This window comes from Petromyzon marinus, chromosome 41 (genome assembly GCF_048934315.1).
Source record: "Petromyzon marinus isolate PM22_M1 ecotype Great Lakes invasive population chromosome 41, UKy_Petmar_22M1.pri1.0, whole genome shotgun sequence".
Taxonomy (NCBI): Eukaryota; Metazoa; Chordata; class Hyperoartia; order Petromyzontiformes; family Petromyzontidae; genus Petromyzon; species Petromyzon marinus.
Genome location: NC_133707.1, coordinates 10,105,917 through 10,120,799, shown reverse-complemented (window position 1 = coordinate 10,120,799; position 14,883 = coordinate 10,105,917). Strand labels below are relative to the sequence as shown.

General features: G+C 50.2%; 1 protein-coding gene across 1 annotated transcript in view; it reads right to left on the bottom strand.

Moving 5' to 3' along the window:
- LOC116951028 (bifunctional heparan sulfate N-deacetylase/N-sulfotransferase 2-like) overlaps positions 1–14,883 on the bottom strand; it is an 82,429-nt gene that overhangs the window by 52,228 nt on the left and 15,318 nt on the right. The window contains exons 3-4 of the mRNA XM_076073378.1: positions 10,137–10,224; positions 9,331–9,485 (exon numbers count right to left, since the gene is read on the bottom strand). Of these exons, the coding sequence (XP_075929493.1) occupies positions 9,331–9,485; positions 10,137–10,224 (243 nt within the window). The remainder of the gene's footprint in view (positions 1–9,330; positions 9,486–10,136; positions 10,225–14,883) is intronic.

Sequence of the window (14,883 nt, the reverse complement as noted above, 5' to 3'; positions counted from 1 at the left end):
GATCCGCATTGTGCTTGAGAGTTCTCCCCCTTGCACTCGTGGGTTTTTAATTTTCTTCTAGGTACTCTGCTTTGCTCCCACTTGGCGAAATGCTCCAAAAGGAATTAGTCTCGAAGCCCAGTGAGACTTTCGTGGATAAATGCATAATATAAATTCTCAAACAGAGCACATCAGTACTGCCAGTGGTGTAATTAGCCGATTCAGGAATAATTTAAACCCGCTGCTCTCACATTCTTTCCTAAAGCTCAAATTGAAAAGCTTGGCAGTTGTGACGTCCGCAACCGACGGTCTCCCACCCCCCCCTTCTGGCTCGAGGTCATTCTTCTTCCGATCGCCGATCTCTGGGTGCCACCCCAACGTCCGCCTCGGTGCCCAGCCCTCCTCCATCATCCTCCATCCTACTACCAAGCGTGGCAGAAAAACTCCTCCGTGTGAACGCAGCTACAAGGGATTTCCAATACAGTCTATGCCGAACTTACAAGTTGCTCGAATTCCTAGGACCCCGATGTACACCTCCTGTGCATTTACAAATATATCACTCTATCATTGTAATGCTGGATGAAGGCCACCCGATACTGTTCGAGCAATGGGGGTTGTTTGACCATACTTCACCGTTCTGGTCAGTGATGTGCTGGCGAAGAGGGTACACGGGACCATTTGAGATATCACACGCCACCACGTGTTAGCCGTTTGCTGAAAATTTAATTGAGAATGGGGATGGTTTAGTTTTATTTGTACGCATTATGGTAATTTGTAATTTGCACGACAATCACGTGTTGTTGTTGTGTGCTGTTTGTTGTTGTAACGTTCTTACCTGCCCCTACTGGACATCTGTGAAAACGAGCTTTATAGCTCATCGGATTCGTCTAGTATAAATACATATTCTGATTCTGAACTCAGGTTGGTGGGGTCACTGTGCAATGCGCTAACCACTGTGCCAACTCTCCATGGCACACAGAGGAGGAATTGCTCAGAAATTATGTGTTCATCATCACCATCATAAGCCATGGTCAATCCACTGCTGAATGAAGGCCTCTTGAAGCCATCGCATTCTCTCACAAAACCTGCGATGTAGTAATCTATGAATGTGACCACCAGTATGTGCGATGGTCTGTCCTGAATCTAAATTGGGGTAAAACCACTGTGATGTGAGGCTAAACATCGGTAGCACCTGCCCATGCACGGGGCTGATTTACCAGAGAAAAAAAGCATTGCCTTGCAATTAATTAAAAAACATAAGTGGGTTTATAAAAGAGCGACGGCGTAAGTTACAGCACCGCAAGTCGTCAACAGGGTAAGGACCACGAATCCTGCTGAAGATTTCCGCCATCCCCCTCCCACCGCCGCCTTCCTTCCCCCCGCCACACGCTGGAAACGCGGCCGCCGCCGAAGAGAAACAAATTTCCCCTTCGCGTAATCGCGCGACCCTGGCAGACCGCGGCGGGAGAGGCGTTTGCTCATCGCGCGGCCACTTCCTCTCCAGCCGAGCGGCGCGACGCGGCACGCCCATGTCCCAACCCCGGGATTAACGGGCCATTTACGATTTAATAGCCTGTAAGCTCATTAGCGCTGCATTGTCACACGAGCATATAAAGTGACCTTATGAAGACCTTCAGTGGGGAACAAAGTTTGCCGCCTCCTGCTCGCACGTGCAATCTCGGGCCTACGAAGACTGCCGAATGCTTTGGTTTGCAAGCCTCGTGCTGGGACAAGCAGGGGCGGTCGCATTGCAGGATATTGTCGTGTGAAATCATAAATGATTTATTCTGGCTATCGTGCCTCATTATGTGGAAATTCCACCTTACCCCCATGGTAATGTGGAAATGTGAGATCGCCATGATAATGTGGGGGAGGGGGGGTGGTCAGTTTTTCCATGTAAAGATCACAATAATCCGGAATGGAAAACAAAAATCAATTATAAGCGTCTCTATGCTCAAAGAAGCAATTTGACCCTCTATTCTGCTGATGGCCCAAAGCCAGCGGTGGAAAGTACACATTGGTAGCGTCCCACTAAAGGGTACCATGATTAATTCTACTCCAGAGGGATGATGGGGCTGAGCCGACCCCTAACCAGGATTTGAACTCATAACCTAAGAGGATAACGGCTCCCTGCTGATAAACTCGAACATTCTAGGAGAACAGCGCAAAGTGCCGGGCGCCTGCACACACCGCACACGCACTTGAATTTCTCCCGGCCATAACCGCGAGTCGTTTTTACCTCTACCGCATTTGCGATTGCCATCGTGAAATGAGAATCTGCCGTTAATCACTAGGGGCCAGTGCCAGGATAAACTCGGCGGCATGGCACGACTTTTAAACGTACGGACACTCAACGTTATAAACGTCCCAAAAATGCCCGAGGATGTTCCATTACGATCCCTTTTATCACCTCCATCGTTTGGCACGGAAGCACTCTGTAAAGGTTTCTTTTAAATGTAAGAGTCAACGCTCTCTCCCAAGATTTAACCCTTAGTGGAGCTGCGCAGGAGGCCCAAAGTGAGCCCGCGAACGATACATGAATGCGCGCGTCCCTCACTGCTCGAAATTGCCCAACGTGGTATAGGACGGGCTCGTTACGGCAGATTCGGGCAGATTAGCGGCATCAAGAGGCCAAGTTTGAAATCAACATTATCTGATGAGCACTGTCACGAGATGTTCAATTATTATTCGTTAAGCCATGTATTATTTTTTTTAAATCCAGGAAAGCCTCACCTGAGTCTCAAAGGCTCTTTAAGGAGGGGTTGTGCAGTATTGGGATATTTGGCCTGCTCCTTCTTAAGAAGTGCTCTACGAGTCTCAAGAGTGCTTTGTAGGAGGTTACTGCAGCGGGGTGTTTGGCTAAGACTATGGACGAGTGTTTGGTATGTGGGAGGACGCTGGCTTTGCCAATGCACGGGACAGGACGACACTGAAAGGGCTCAGCATGGACTACTTCAGAAATCCCGCTTGCCGTACCGCCACCAACTTGGCAACCGTGCAGCCCATCAGGTTTTGGAGTTTCACAAAGCTGCACGCGGTCCACCAACCCCTAACCCTCCGAAGGGGCCGGATCACGGGCGCCGCACCACCTCCGCGCCCTGGGCTCGGGCAAGAAGAAAGCCGAGGTTGTGCACCCCCGGCGGCCGCGAACCCGTGGCGAGTCGCGCACGTGTCAGACCGCACTCTCGAGTGCGCTCGCCACGTGCACACACGTGGCGAGCCGACCCCCTTGTCCGCGCCACGTGCCCAGGAAGTGTCGGCTCCACGTGGCGCCCCCACCCCCGCCCGCGGCCACCATACGCACGCCGTGCCGGGGTTATGTAATCCGTCGCGTTCGTTGCGCGAGCCCGCGTGCGTGCGTGCTTCGTGCGTGCGTGAGAGCGCGTGCTTGCGTGCGCGGGTGTCTAACGGGTCACTGTTGTTGCGTTGCCCGTTGGCACAACCGCACTTTCGCAGCGAGGTCTGCAGAGCGACTCTAGCGGCTACTTGGCCTACTCTTCCACACTGGCATATGTGTAGATGAGACCGACAGAAAAAAAAAGTAGGTTAAGGTGAAGCTTTGCATTTATTTGTTAAATCCACTGCTGAAGGAAGTGCCCTCTACAAAACAGAGCTCGAGAGAGCCCCGACAAAGGGTATGTGGCCTACGCTGCCGCCATGCTCACCGGTCCGTCTTTGAAGACATGAGAGCACCCACGCTTCATCCCACGATCGGCGACCTATCGCTGGTCTTTTTAAATGTCTCACTCTAGCCTAGAAATCCTTCCATGGTCTTGCCCCACCTCATCTCGCTTCTCTTACTACTCTGTCCCATCCCGCTCTGTACGCTCCCATTCTCCACCGTCCCTCCCTGTGCCTCCCTCGACCTGCTGCTCTCTCGCTTTCACTGGGACCAACTCCCATTGCAGCACACAGAGCAACCATCGTCACCATCACAACAGTCTGCAGCTTCAGCTCCTCCCCTTAAAACAACCCCCCCATCTCTTCTGCCTAGTCCATCATCCTGCTACTCCCTGCCTGGTCCACCAACTACGACCAGGCTTATCCCTTCCCCTACCCCTCCTCCTACCCCTATCACTTCCCCGACCCCTACCCGTATCACTACCCCAACCCCGACCCCTCCTTAATCACTCCCATCTGTCCTCCTTACTGTCACCATAGCTACACCGCGAGCGCGCGTCCTGGCGTCCGACGGCCTTAAGCGCCGCTTTCCCGGCACGCTCCCATCGGCCTGGCGCGCTCGCTCACCAAGGTCGGCGCTGTGATCGGGTTCACCGTGCCCTGGGCATCTCGCTTATCTGCCGGTCGGCGCAAAATTCCCCGCTGTTCTTGCGCGGCCATCGGCACTGCCCCGTCCAAGCCACCAAACGCGCTTGCTGCCAGGCTTGTGCTCCGAACGGCGCGGTGCGCGATGATGAGTGCTGCTCTTTGAAAGCATCGGGATGCGAGTGGTTTGATTACCGTGTCTTTGGAATAATGACAGCGGTAAAAACTTGGAATCATCCGTTAGCGTACACGTTCAGCTCTCGTGCCAATTCACTCCAGAAACGAGGGCTTCCCCAGCGCCGTTTGAGCTGTAGGACAGTTATTTGACTGTTCAGCACCACGCTGGTCAGCCTGCTTGCTTTCCTGCAGGCACCAACTCATTGCCCTCCAGGTGATCCATCAACCCCAAACTACAAGTTGCTGGGTTACAGTCATGTATCGACAGCAATCAGGGAACGAACGCAACCTACATACTTCAACCCACAAACTTATTTGGATAACCATCAAACTTTTGGCGAACCATCGACCAAAGACGGTCACCACATTGCACGCTTTCAGAAGTGCTTCTGCGGCTGTCTGGAACGCTCTTACGCAGCCACTGGAGCTGTGCACTTTTAAATAATCTAGATTGAAAACTCATTTCTTAAGAACTGCTTTTTGCGTTTAGTCTCTTGTCCTTCCCCCGCACCTTCGATGAGCAAGGTTGGCTACGTATGATGCTAAATAAGTTCTACATACACACATATATTCCAGTTGATTGGCAGGAAAAGTAAGTCGGCTTGGCCTGGACAGATGATAGCTAGAAGGGACGACAACGACAATGATAATGATGGCCAATGGACAATGGATGAGACCGGGTGAAAGAATAGCAGCCAAGCGAGAGAACACCCCCAAGAGGACGATCACCGTGGACAAGCGGCGACGAGGTCAGCTCATGTGCAGCTGCGAGGCCGCCACGGTGGCTAGGAGATGTTAACTCACTCGCCTGGTATGCAGGAGGTCGTGGGTTCGATCCAGACCCTTACGCCTGCTGTATATTTGGAGGCTGCATGTTCTCCCCGGAGTCACGTGGAATTTTCTCCAGGTCCTCCGGTTGTTCCCCCCACATTTATAAGCGTGCGTTTAGAGTATTTGGCTGCTATAAATCTCCACGCGATAAGCCGCTTCGTCGAGCTATAATTTGTGGCCAGGTCGCTTCTGAAAAGAGCTGTACAGCTCAGTGGGCCTTACCTGGTAAAAAAAATAATAGGATTAATTGTGGTTTCGACAAAAAAAAAGGACAGCATCGGTGCACAGATGCCTCCATCCAGCAGTGGATAAATCAGAACTAAATGATGATGATGACGATGACGATGGCAACAAGGACAAATACGGCCAGTGTTCAAGGTGAACGGGAAATGGCATTGTCCCGTTTCGCTTGGAGAGAGGGAGAGCTCATTGAGCGGTCCCACAACGATGGCTGTCGCGATTAAAACGCGTCAGGGGCTTTGCGGCCTCTCTCCGAGAATTTGACCGCGACTAACGCGACGATTTGTAGCAAATAAGTGGCGTAATTCTCAATTGCACTCTGACAAGGGCTGGAGTGGGGGAGGACGGGGTGATTATATCAATTTGGCTCGGCAAGGGGTGTAACGGTGTGGGAGGATTGGGGGGGGGGGCAAGGAAACTGGGATAAAGTTATGGGGGGGGGGGTTACTTCGCTCGGGCTCGCGTCAAAATCGATGGTTACTGCCAAATTAACCACACGGCTTCACCCGCTCAACTCCAATTCACCGAACGCTCGACGAGTCTATCGATGGCAGAACCACGCCGCGATATCCACTGCACAGGGAGACGGTGAGAAGGGGATGTACCGTTGTGTGGACCTCCCTCTTATCTCGTACCCTCTGATGTAAGAAGTGGATGTTTTGATGTCTATGGGACCTTCTTGCCTTTTGGGGTGCTCTGGTCAAACATTGGTGAGACAAGCCCCTGAAAAAGGCTGTCTCTGGTGTTAGGCCAATCAGTTTCAAAGACAAAGCATATATTATCAGAGCATGTTTGTGTGCATGTTTTGCCACAACTATCCGTGGTTAATGCAGAATTGACGCCTTGAAATAGGTATCTATTTGATGTATGAACATCTTAAAACCCGTTTTATTGCCAGAAAGGGTTAAAAGGCCTATTTTGAACTAACTTGAGTTACGGTGGCTATTGCCCACGGCGCACGCGTCCACGGTGCAGAGATGAAGGTGAGACATCATGGGTAGAGGGCTGGGTAGGTCAGGTGGCAGGGGCAGTCACTTAGGGACTGTCTCTGAGCCTTCTCTGCACGCGTCCGTGGCCCGTGCCGGGTATTGCTGATGCCAAGAGTTAAAGAGAAGAGTCCTGCGGATGGCGGCATTGACTTAAAAAAAAGCGTGTGTTTTTTTTACCAAGGCACCAAAACCTTAGTTTCGACTGCGTAGGTTTCCACGCTTGCGTCGTACGGCTCTCCGGCGTGTTGTCGGCTTGCACCATGCGTGTTGTGTGGCACGACGTCCGATGTTTCGCTCCACACTGTCGGGAGCTTCTTCAGGTTACATCCATGTCGGTCATCGTGCCGAACAACACAAGGCATAACCCGAAAAACACATCGGAGACCTAGCGATTTTGGAAGCCTTGTATGTGGAGTGACGTATATTGGGTCACTACGGCGCAGAGCGCCAGTTACTTATAGAGAACTGGAGTGTAAGCAGCCCTCTCTGCCAGCAGGGTGCGCTATGCTATGGTAAATGGTTCCTAAGGGGCATGGTTCTAGCGGCGGGCAGAGAGAGAGCATGTGAGGACGTAGCAGCCCGATTGGCTGGCAAGGGCACGTGACAGGACAGGGTAAGGATGTGGGCCAAAGGTGACAGAAGGGACATGTGATGAAAGGCCCAGAGTCTTCTAGGGAGTTCTAGAAGGGGGCGTGACCGAAGCGGAGCCGGGCCACGCTGAGGGGCATAAAAGGGAGGTCCCGAGGTCCGATCCGGGCTGTCTACTGGAAAGGAACCCGCCGGTCTTCGTTCTTCCGTCTTGACACTCGGCATGGTGGGTCAGGCAGTGGCGTTAACTGACCTGACCCAGTTATGTAGTTACCCCGTGGTGGTTACCGCTATATAGTTATCCCGTTGTTACGATTATGTAGTTACCCTGTTGTGGTCATAGAATAAACGTGTCTCTTACGTGAACCCACTACGTGTCTATGCAAACAGCATTCTCTCATTATTCACGAACTTCCTATCCGCGATTTGGCTATCCACGAATCGCATCTGGAACTCTACACGACTACTGCATCGAGAGAGAAAGAGAGATAAAGACGAGAGAGAATGTGATGTGAGAAAGTGATGAGATATAGCGATGAGATAATATTCTTGGATCTTTCGGTAAAGTCACGTAGAAGGAAAACAATAAAATAATAAAAATATAAAACAATAAAATTCTCACGACGTTTCGACTGCAACATATTTTTTATTTTATTGTTTCCCTTCTACGTGACTTTACCGAAAGAACCAAGAATATGAATCCCTGTAGTCACGAAAGCTTTAAATCGATGAGATAATGTTCATGTGTTTAATAGCTGATTTATGTATTCGTAGGCCAATATCATTATCCGCGACATTTGCTATTCACGAGCATTTCTGGAATGCATCCCTCACTAATAGCAAGCGGATATTCTACTCATAGTGATCACATGATAGTTAGTGCACTCGCTACAAACACGGCCGGCTGAGTTTGGTTCACTGCCATGGTATACACGAGTGGTGAGAGGTAACTAAACAAGTTCTGGGCCTCCCCTAGGTTGACTCAGGCTTAATTGAGTACCTGGTGTGGTGTGTAAACATCAGCACTGGTTTGAAAAATGAGGCCGGTTTGCGATGCTGGTCACAACCACCAAAGAATCATCATCAGAATCTGTATTTAGACTGCAGAAATCTGATGAGCTATGAAGCTCTTTTTCACATATGTCCAGGTACGGGAGTAGGGGTAAACATGCTGCTGGATAGTATATGGACATGTAGGTGGGTTAGTAGGTAGGCATTAAGGATGGTACTTGAGATGCAATTCTTGATCAATTCTTTAGTGTGGGGCACGCATACTCTATGAATATCCTGTACATCACAAGGGACCTCTCATCCCCAGTGGAGGCTCTGCACTTTCCCACGTGCCTTGACTTTAAGCACGCATCGTGAGCATCAGAATCTATGTTGAATCGATGAATCAATACTCGCTAAATGGGAACCTTTATTCAAACCTGTGGGGAGCCCGCTGAGACAATTAATCACCTTTACAAAGAAGACCTATCTAGAAGTACACACAAAAGCTAATTTATTTCAGGCTATTTTTCACTTTGTTCTGTCTTTTTAAGCAATTACATTCATTATAATTGAGGTATTAGTTTGAGTCAAAGGCACGCTGTCGAATTTGAATTCACTCAAAGCAAGGTATCACCGTTGTGTCAAGTGACACAATTTGTCCACATGGAAGGGGTACAGCACTTCAGCACTTAATCCCTGCTTTATGAATGTCCATTATAAGGTGGCCAAACCAACATCGTTAAACACTCGGAGCTGTAAAATGTAGTTGAACTAAAATGAAAATTACCGATTGATAAAAAAATTTTTCTTATTTTGTGTGTGCAGCCATTCGCGACATGGTTGAAACCATTTACTCCGCAACCCTGAGAAAATCAGTTAAATCTCAGGGCGGTCGACACCCAGATTCAGACCCAGGATCTCAGTACGTACGTATATTGAACTTCTTCGCACCGTACGTAGCCAACCGTGCTAATCGGAGGTACGGGGGAAGGACAACAAACGAAACACATAAAAGCAGTTCTAAATAAATTCGTTTTCAATCTAGATTTAAAAGTGCACAGCTCCAGTGGCTACGCAGTCAAAAGTGCATAGGATGTGCAGTCACGGCAGCTCAGTGCTCTGACAGCTGAGCCACCTGGCTGACTCAAGAACCCCTCGGTAATAACTACCCCTGCTCCTCCACCACCGTCACTGCTGCTGCCGCCCGGTTGTAAAACGAGCAGCTAATTCGCTCACCAATTCACACCAGAGCCGCGTCGCGACGTACCAGGGCAAACTGGCGGTTGAGTCCCATCTGCTCGACGAGGACGCTCTGGTTGTAGAAGAGGTGGGGCTGCATGTGGCTCCACATGTGTGGGAACCACCAGAACTGGTCACGGTGGGAGATGAGCATGTCATCACCATTGTCCTCCTCGTCCGTGCCTGCAACCACCACCACAACATCACATCAACATCGTCATCGCCACTGTCAGTGAAAGCATCACGAGGACTACCGCCACCATCACCGCCATCACTACAACAATGCCACGGTCAGTGTCAGTGGTACCATGACCACGACCTGACCCAAAGGTAGCGCGCGTTCGTCGCTTGTTGCGGAGGTTCACGGTTCAATTCCAGCAGCCGCCCTGGTTAATACTGCAGGCCTAATAACCGTGATAATATTACGCGCCGTCTGCTTTACGCCGGACGTTCAATATCCCCCGACTTGATTCACAAGAGTGGGATATTGTGTGCCAGGCGCCAGGGTACAAATTTGCCAAGATAAATAATTACCCGCAAATTACTCGATTGGGATTATAAACAGCACTCGTGGCACCCCGACTAACCGACTAATGCCCCGGGTCACTCGTGCATATGAACCTATCCTGATCTCTTGATTTCTCGCCTGCTGAAACAACAGCATAATAGTGGAAAAAAAAAAGCAAAGACCCATCAACAAGCGAGGATTACTCACACCTCTTCGAAGCTGTCTGGCCGGTTTGAAAGCGTAGCCCGAGCAACCTCCAGAGGGACTCTCTTCTCGGCCTCCCTGTACTGGGAGGCCCTTCAGCCAGTGGTGGTGCTGCACGGTACCTGTGTGGTAGAATTTTCCGGAGAAGCCGAGGTTGAAGGTGAAGTTCTTCACACGCTCCCGCAGCTTCATCTGCGTGTTCAGCAGGGCCTGCGGATCAACGCGCGTTCAATCAACACGCGTCCATTCATTCATTCATCCATTCTATTCAGCGAGTCGTTGATTCATTCATTTATTCATTTCCAATTATTAACACTCATTAAAATGCACAGCCACCTTGTCAACCCGCTGCTGGATGAAGGCATCCCCGTGGCGCGTCGATCACACGTGTTTGTTCGACCGTACTTCACCACGGTAATCAGTGCAGGAGGCATGAGTATAAATCTACTTTTACGAAGTAATACTACGCACTGGTGGAGCGGGGATGTCGTGGGTTCGCATACTATGCTATGAATCCGGCAACCTGGGTATGATTATCGCGTATGTCTAACATCAGAGGCGAATTACATCTGCAATGAACCTGCCCAAATATGTTGCGCTATTACCGTAAACAGAAAACAAATAAGGCACATCTGCCTTATTTGTTTACTAAAATCGATTCTTATGCAAATTATACTCGCCCAATGTTGTGAGTCACAACTGATGATTTACAGGGGTGTGCTGATTGCAATTAAATCACGAGCAAATTACAGGCTAATGTTACATTCAGGCTAATGGGAGTGAATGCAACAGGACGGGAACAACAAACAACAAAGAGTCGCAACAAGATTGTACAAAGAGAGTTAAAAAGTAACACGCTCTTTAAATTGAACTGTGACCGACAATCCTGAAAATTCACGGAACCATCGTGCGGGAATGTGAATCATCACCCACCGAGTGAGATAGCCTCTCTCGCTCTGCGGATGAAACAATTTAATAGATAAACGGAAATGTTTTTTTAAAAGACCAGACGGGTGCGCGCATGAATCGCCCGTGCCAATCTCTATTCATTAGGGGCAATTCCAAAAGCTCCTTCCTACTCATTAGCGTCTCCTTTCAATTAACAGAGCAAAACAGCATTTTAGATCGGTTCCACGGGTAGCAATCGGGCCCCACTAAGTGGTCACCCAACAGCTTGCGGCGCAACTTCAAACGGCGTCCCCTCTGCTGCAAAGCGCCGTGGGGCTCACCCCCAACGTGGGTTGACAGCAGAATCCTGAAAGGCGCCGCAATCGCGGTGAGCGACGCGCGTTGATTTCCTGGGTTCCGCTGCGTGATCCCTCTTTGTCATCGACTGCGACGCGACTCGCTCCCAAACCCCGGGGCCACGTCAGCGCACGACGACTTTTTAAGCGGGTCGACGAGGTTCCAAAACGGCGTCTCTGTTTATTTGTACGGCTCCCGGCACGCAGCAATGCCAACGGACCCGTAATATGAATGTGCTGGCGTCACGATTGGCCCTCCATACGGGCCTCTGGATAAGATCCCTTATCCAGTGGTCTCGCAACTCTGGAAATTGAGTCACGTGCATGCCTAACGTGCGTTTGGCGAAGGGCGTGGCCTAGCGAACGGCATTTCATTTAACCGCGCCGCCGCTTACAAACGGGACTCTAAGCCGGCCGCCACCACGGCTCATCCCGTGCGGCCGTCAAACAATAATCCCCACGGCGGGAATTGCCACAGAAACAATTAAAGGTTTAATCGAACGGGAAAGTGCCTTTGCCGAGGATAAGTTAGGTCGGTGATAAGCAGTGGCAGAAAGCAACATGACAGAATTAAGAGAGCAATTAATGTAACCTTCAAGGATGTCCATTATTCATTAAGGGCAGAGCTTGGGAATGCTTTTGATGAGGGCAACTGCCTCCTCCTACGCGTGGCAACAGTGAAAATCGGCGAATGACAAGCAGTGGATTCCTTGTTGAGAGGCAATTTAGTGCCTCAACATGCTTTCTCTAACCATGAAGAACACCTACTCATTTCTCTCTGTAGATTATGTAACATAAAAAAAAAATAACGTCATTTTCCTTAAATTCTGAGGATGTTCTCCAAAGGGCTCGCAAGCGAAAAATTTGGTACAAATACGGTCAGGACTATGTTTATCATTTAAATGCTCCAAATATAAAAATTGCCCCAAAATGGGCCCCCAAAAGATTATAGCTACGGCATTTATTGCTTTCACTCTCAGTCTGAAGTTCTGTATTGCTTTACGCTCAACAGAAATAAAAAAATAACAACAAGATACTTTTCAGAAAGAAAAAAAAACAGGTCAACACACCTCCTGCGGATTTTGGATGGAATAATAATTTGGCAAAATGCCAGCTCCGTGAGATAAACATTTTGGCATTTGCCGTCCTCTCTCATAGCCAAATCAATGCGTGCGAAATTGTGCCCCGTAGTGTGCACAGATTTTTTTAAACAAAAAAGGCCACTTCAAGATTTCATTCAACGAAAATCTCTTGCATAGCCAAATCTCAGAAGAGAAAAGATCTAGAGTGCGGTGACCTGCCGGATTTCTGAACCCAAGACTCTCAGCATTGGTGGTAAACGCATGCGCGATGACAAAGGGCCGTTTCCCAAAACATCGTCTATTGTATATATATGTTGCTAAGGTCACAGTGTTGTTGACGAGTGTGTCGAGTTTTTGATGAAGGCAGGGGGCTTGAGCACCGATCAGTCACCCTGCCACCATAAACAATGTCTGTTCAAGTGACACCACATGCCTTGTGCCTGTCCCTATGCCTGAACGCTCGTAGAACGCTCTGTTGGTGCATGCTTCTTTGTGGTGGGGGAAAAATAATATATATATACCCTGTCATGTGTCATAAGTATTATAAGCTATGTGCCAAACCTAGAAAACACACAGCTTAGGGTGTGTGCAAGTATCTGGCTAACCACAAGTCAAGCGGGAATCTTAATGCTAATAGAAGAATGTGATATATTTATTCTGGGCAAGCCTTATGAATCACTTCAGGAGAGTTCTGCATTCGGGATGTTTGGCCAATTATTTTCATATCATTGCATTGCAAGTGAGAAAGGACCCGCAGCACCGGGAGAAAAACCACGATGATTCTCGGCAGTACACACAGATGGGTTAGCGAACCCCATCACAATCTGTTTTACTCGGTCCATCATCCTTCCAGGGTTACTAAAATAAGTACCAGATTGTCATGCTATGGAGAACCAATGTGAAATGTTAATTTGCCGCAGATTGATTCTGGCACCTCCCAACACTTGATTGCACGTGGAGACATTTCAAACTCCAACTTCATGATTTATTAGCAAAGTGGGTGTGGAATGTTATGCAATATTAATAATGACATTTATTAACCCAGGAGGGCATGGATTTCAGCGGTGTCCTCCGAGCCACCTGGCCACACGAGCTCCAGAGGACCAAAGTCTCGATGACGATGACCGTGGGTCGACCGAGGCACTCGATGGCGGCCCGGGGGTGCCGTTGCTCCACGCCCAACCATCGTCGCATCCCTGCCCTCAGGGCGTCAAAGGAGCAGTACCGCCGGTGTCTCAACCACTCGCTCGCTCACTCGCTCCTTCGCACAATTCGACACCTCCCAGAGGACAAAGATGAGGATGACGAGGAGGAGGAGGAGGACGAGAAAGGGAGAGGCCACGGCTGGCAACGCTCTGAAGGTCACACGCGCGGCGGGGGGGGGGGGGGTGGATCCGGGCGGGGGGGGGGGCAATGATTATTGGTGCGAGCACCGCGCCCGATCTTTTAATTCAATTCAGCCGGGAAGCACGGGGGTCCCGGCCAACGGGAGGGGGGGGGGGGAGGCAATCGATAGCCATTACGCGGACGTGAGTCACGGCAAGCACCGCTGCCATCCACATCCCGCTGCATTAATTACCCAGGAGCGACTTGTTTGTGCCGATTTACTGAACTGCCTGCGCGGGACCTATTTGCTCACAATATAAAAGTCAACGGCCGCGGCTTCGCATCCGCCGGCGCCGTGGCTGCGCTTGGTTCCCGCGCAGATTGTTGTTGTCGTGTACGAACTTGCCGAGTGAGGGTAAAGGCGCGGCCCGGAGATCGCCGGCTCGCGGCACCACCCTGGCGGCAGGGCCTACGCGCGAGGGAGCTCTCAGAGGGCAGTTCTACAGGGTATTTGGCCTGCTCTTCCTCGCTTGGACCGGTGTTTTGGAAGAGGTGGGAGTACCCACTCCTCGTCCCGCCACACACGACATGTCGAGCGACGAACTTGTACTGCCGGGTGGACGGAGGCGGGTGGATTTAAGAAACGTGAACCACTGTTTGAACTTCAGCGCCGGGAGGCCGAATCGGTGACCGGTGGATTGCCAGTATGGTGTGCTCACCATCACACCATGGCAGCAACCATGAATTAATTTCAGCCGGGCTCCACTTGCGAGCATCTCTTTAGAGTGTCGGGTATTAAAGAAGGACCCTCAGGAACCTAGAGTTCTCAGTTCGTCTTTGCGAGCCTCATGATGCCCATGTACTTGTTCTGCTTATTATGAGCGAACGTACAATCCTCACACAGTAGCGCGATGGGTATGCACACCATGAACCTGCGCTCGGCAGACGCTTGGCCAGTGCACTTCAAGGCTCTGTTGCTAAACAACAGGACACAGTCGTGTCACATGACGCACGTGCACTTGGCTGAGAATGCGGGGAAGGTCACAACTTGACTCGATTTCGGTACGATCGGCATTACCGCAAGTGTCGTAATTAGGCACGGAGAAAAGGCAAACGGCAAATCTGTAATTGTGCCCCTGATTTGAACATGATTACGCGAGGCCCGCATTGTGAGCGCATCAATTATGCGCTTCAGCCCCGAAATATTTTAGTTTCGT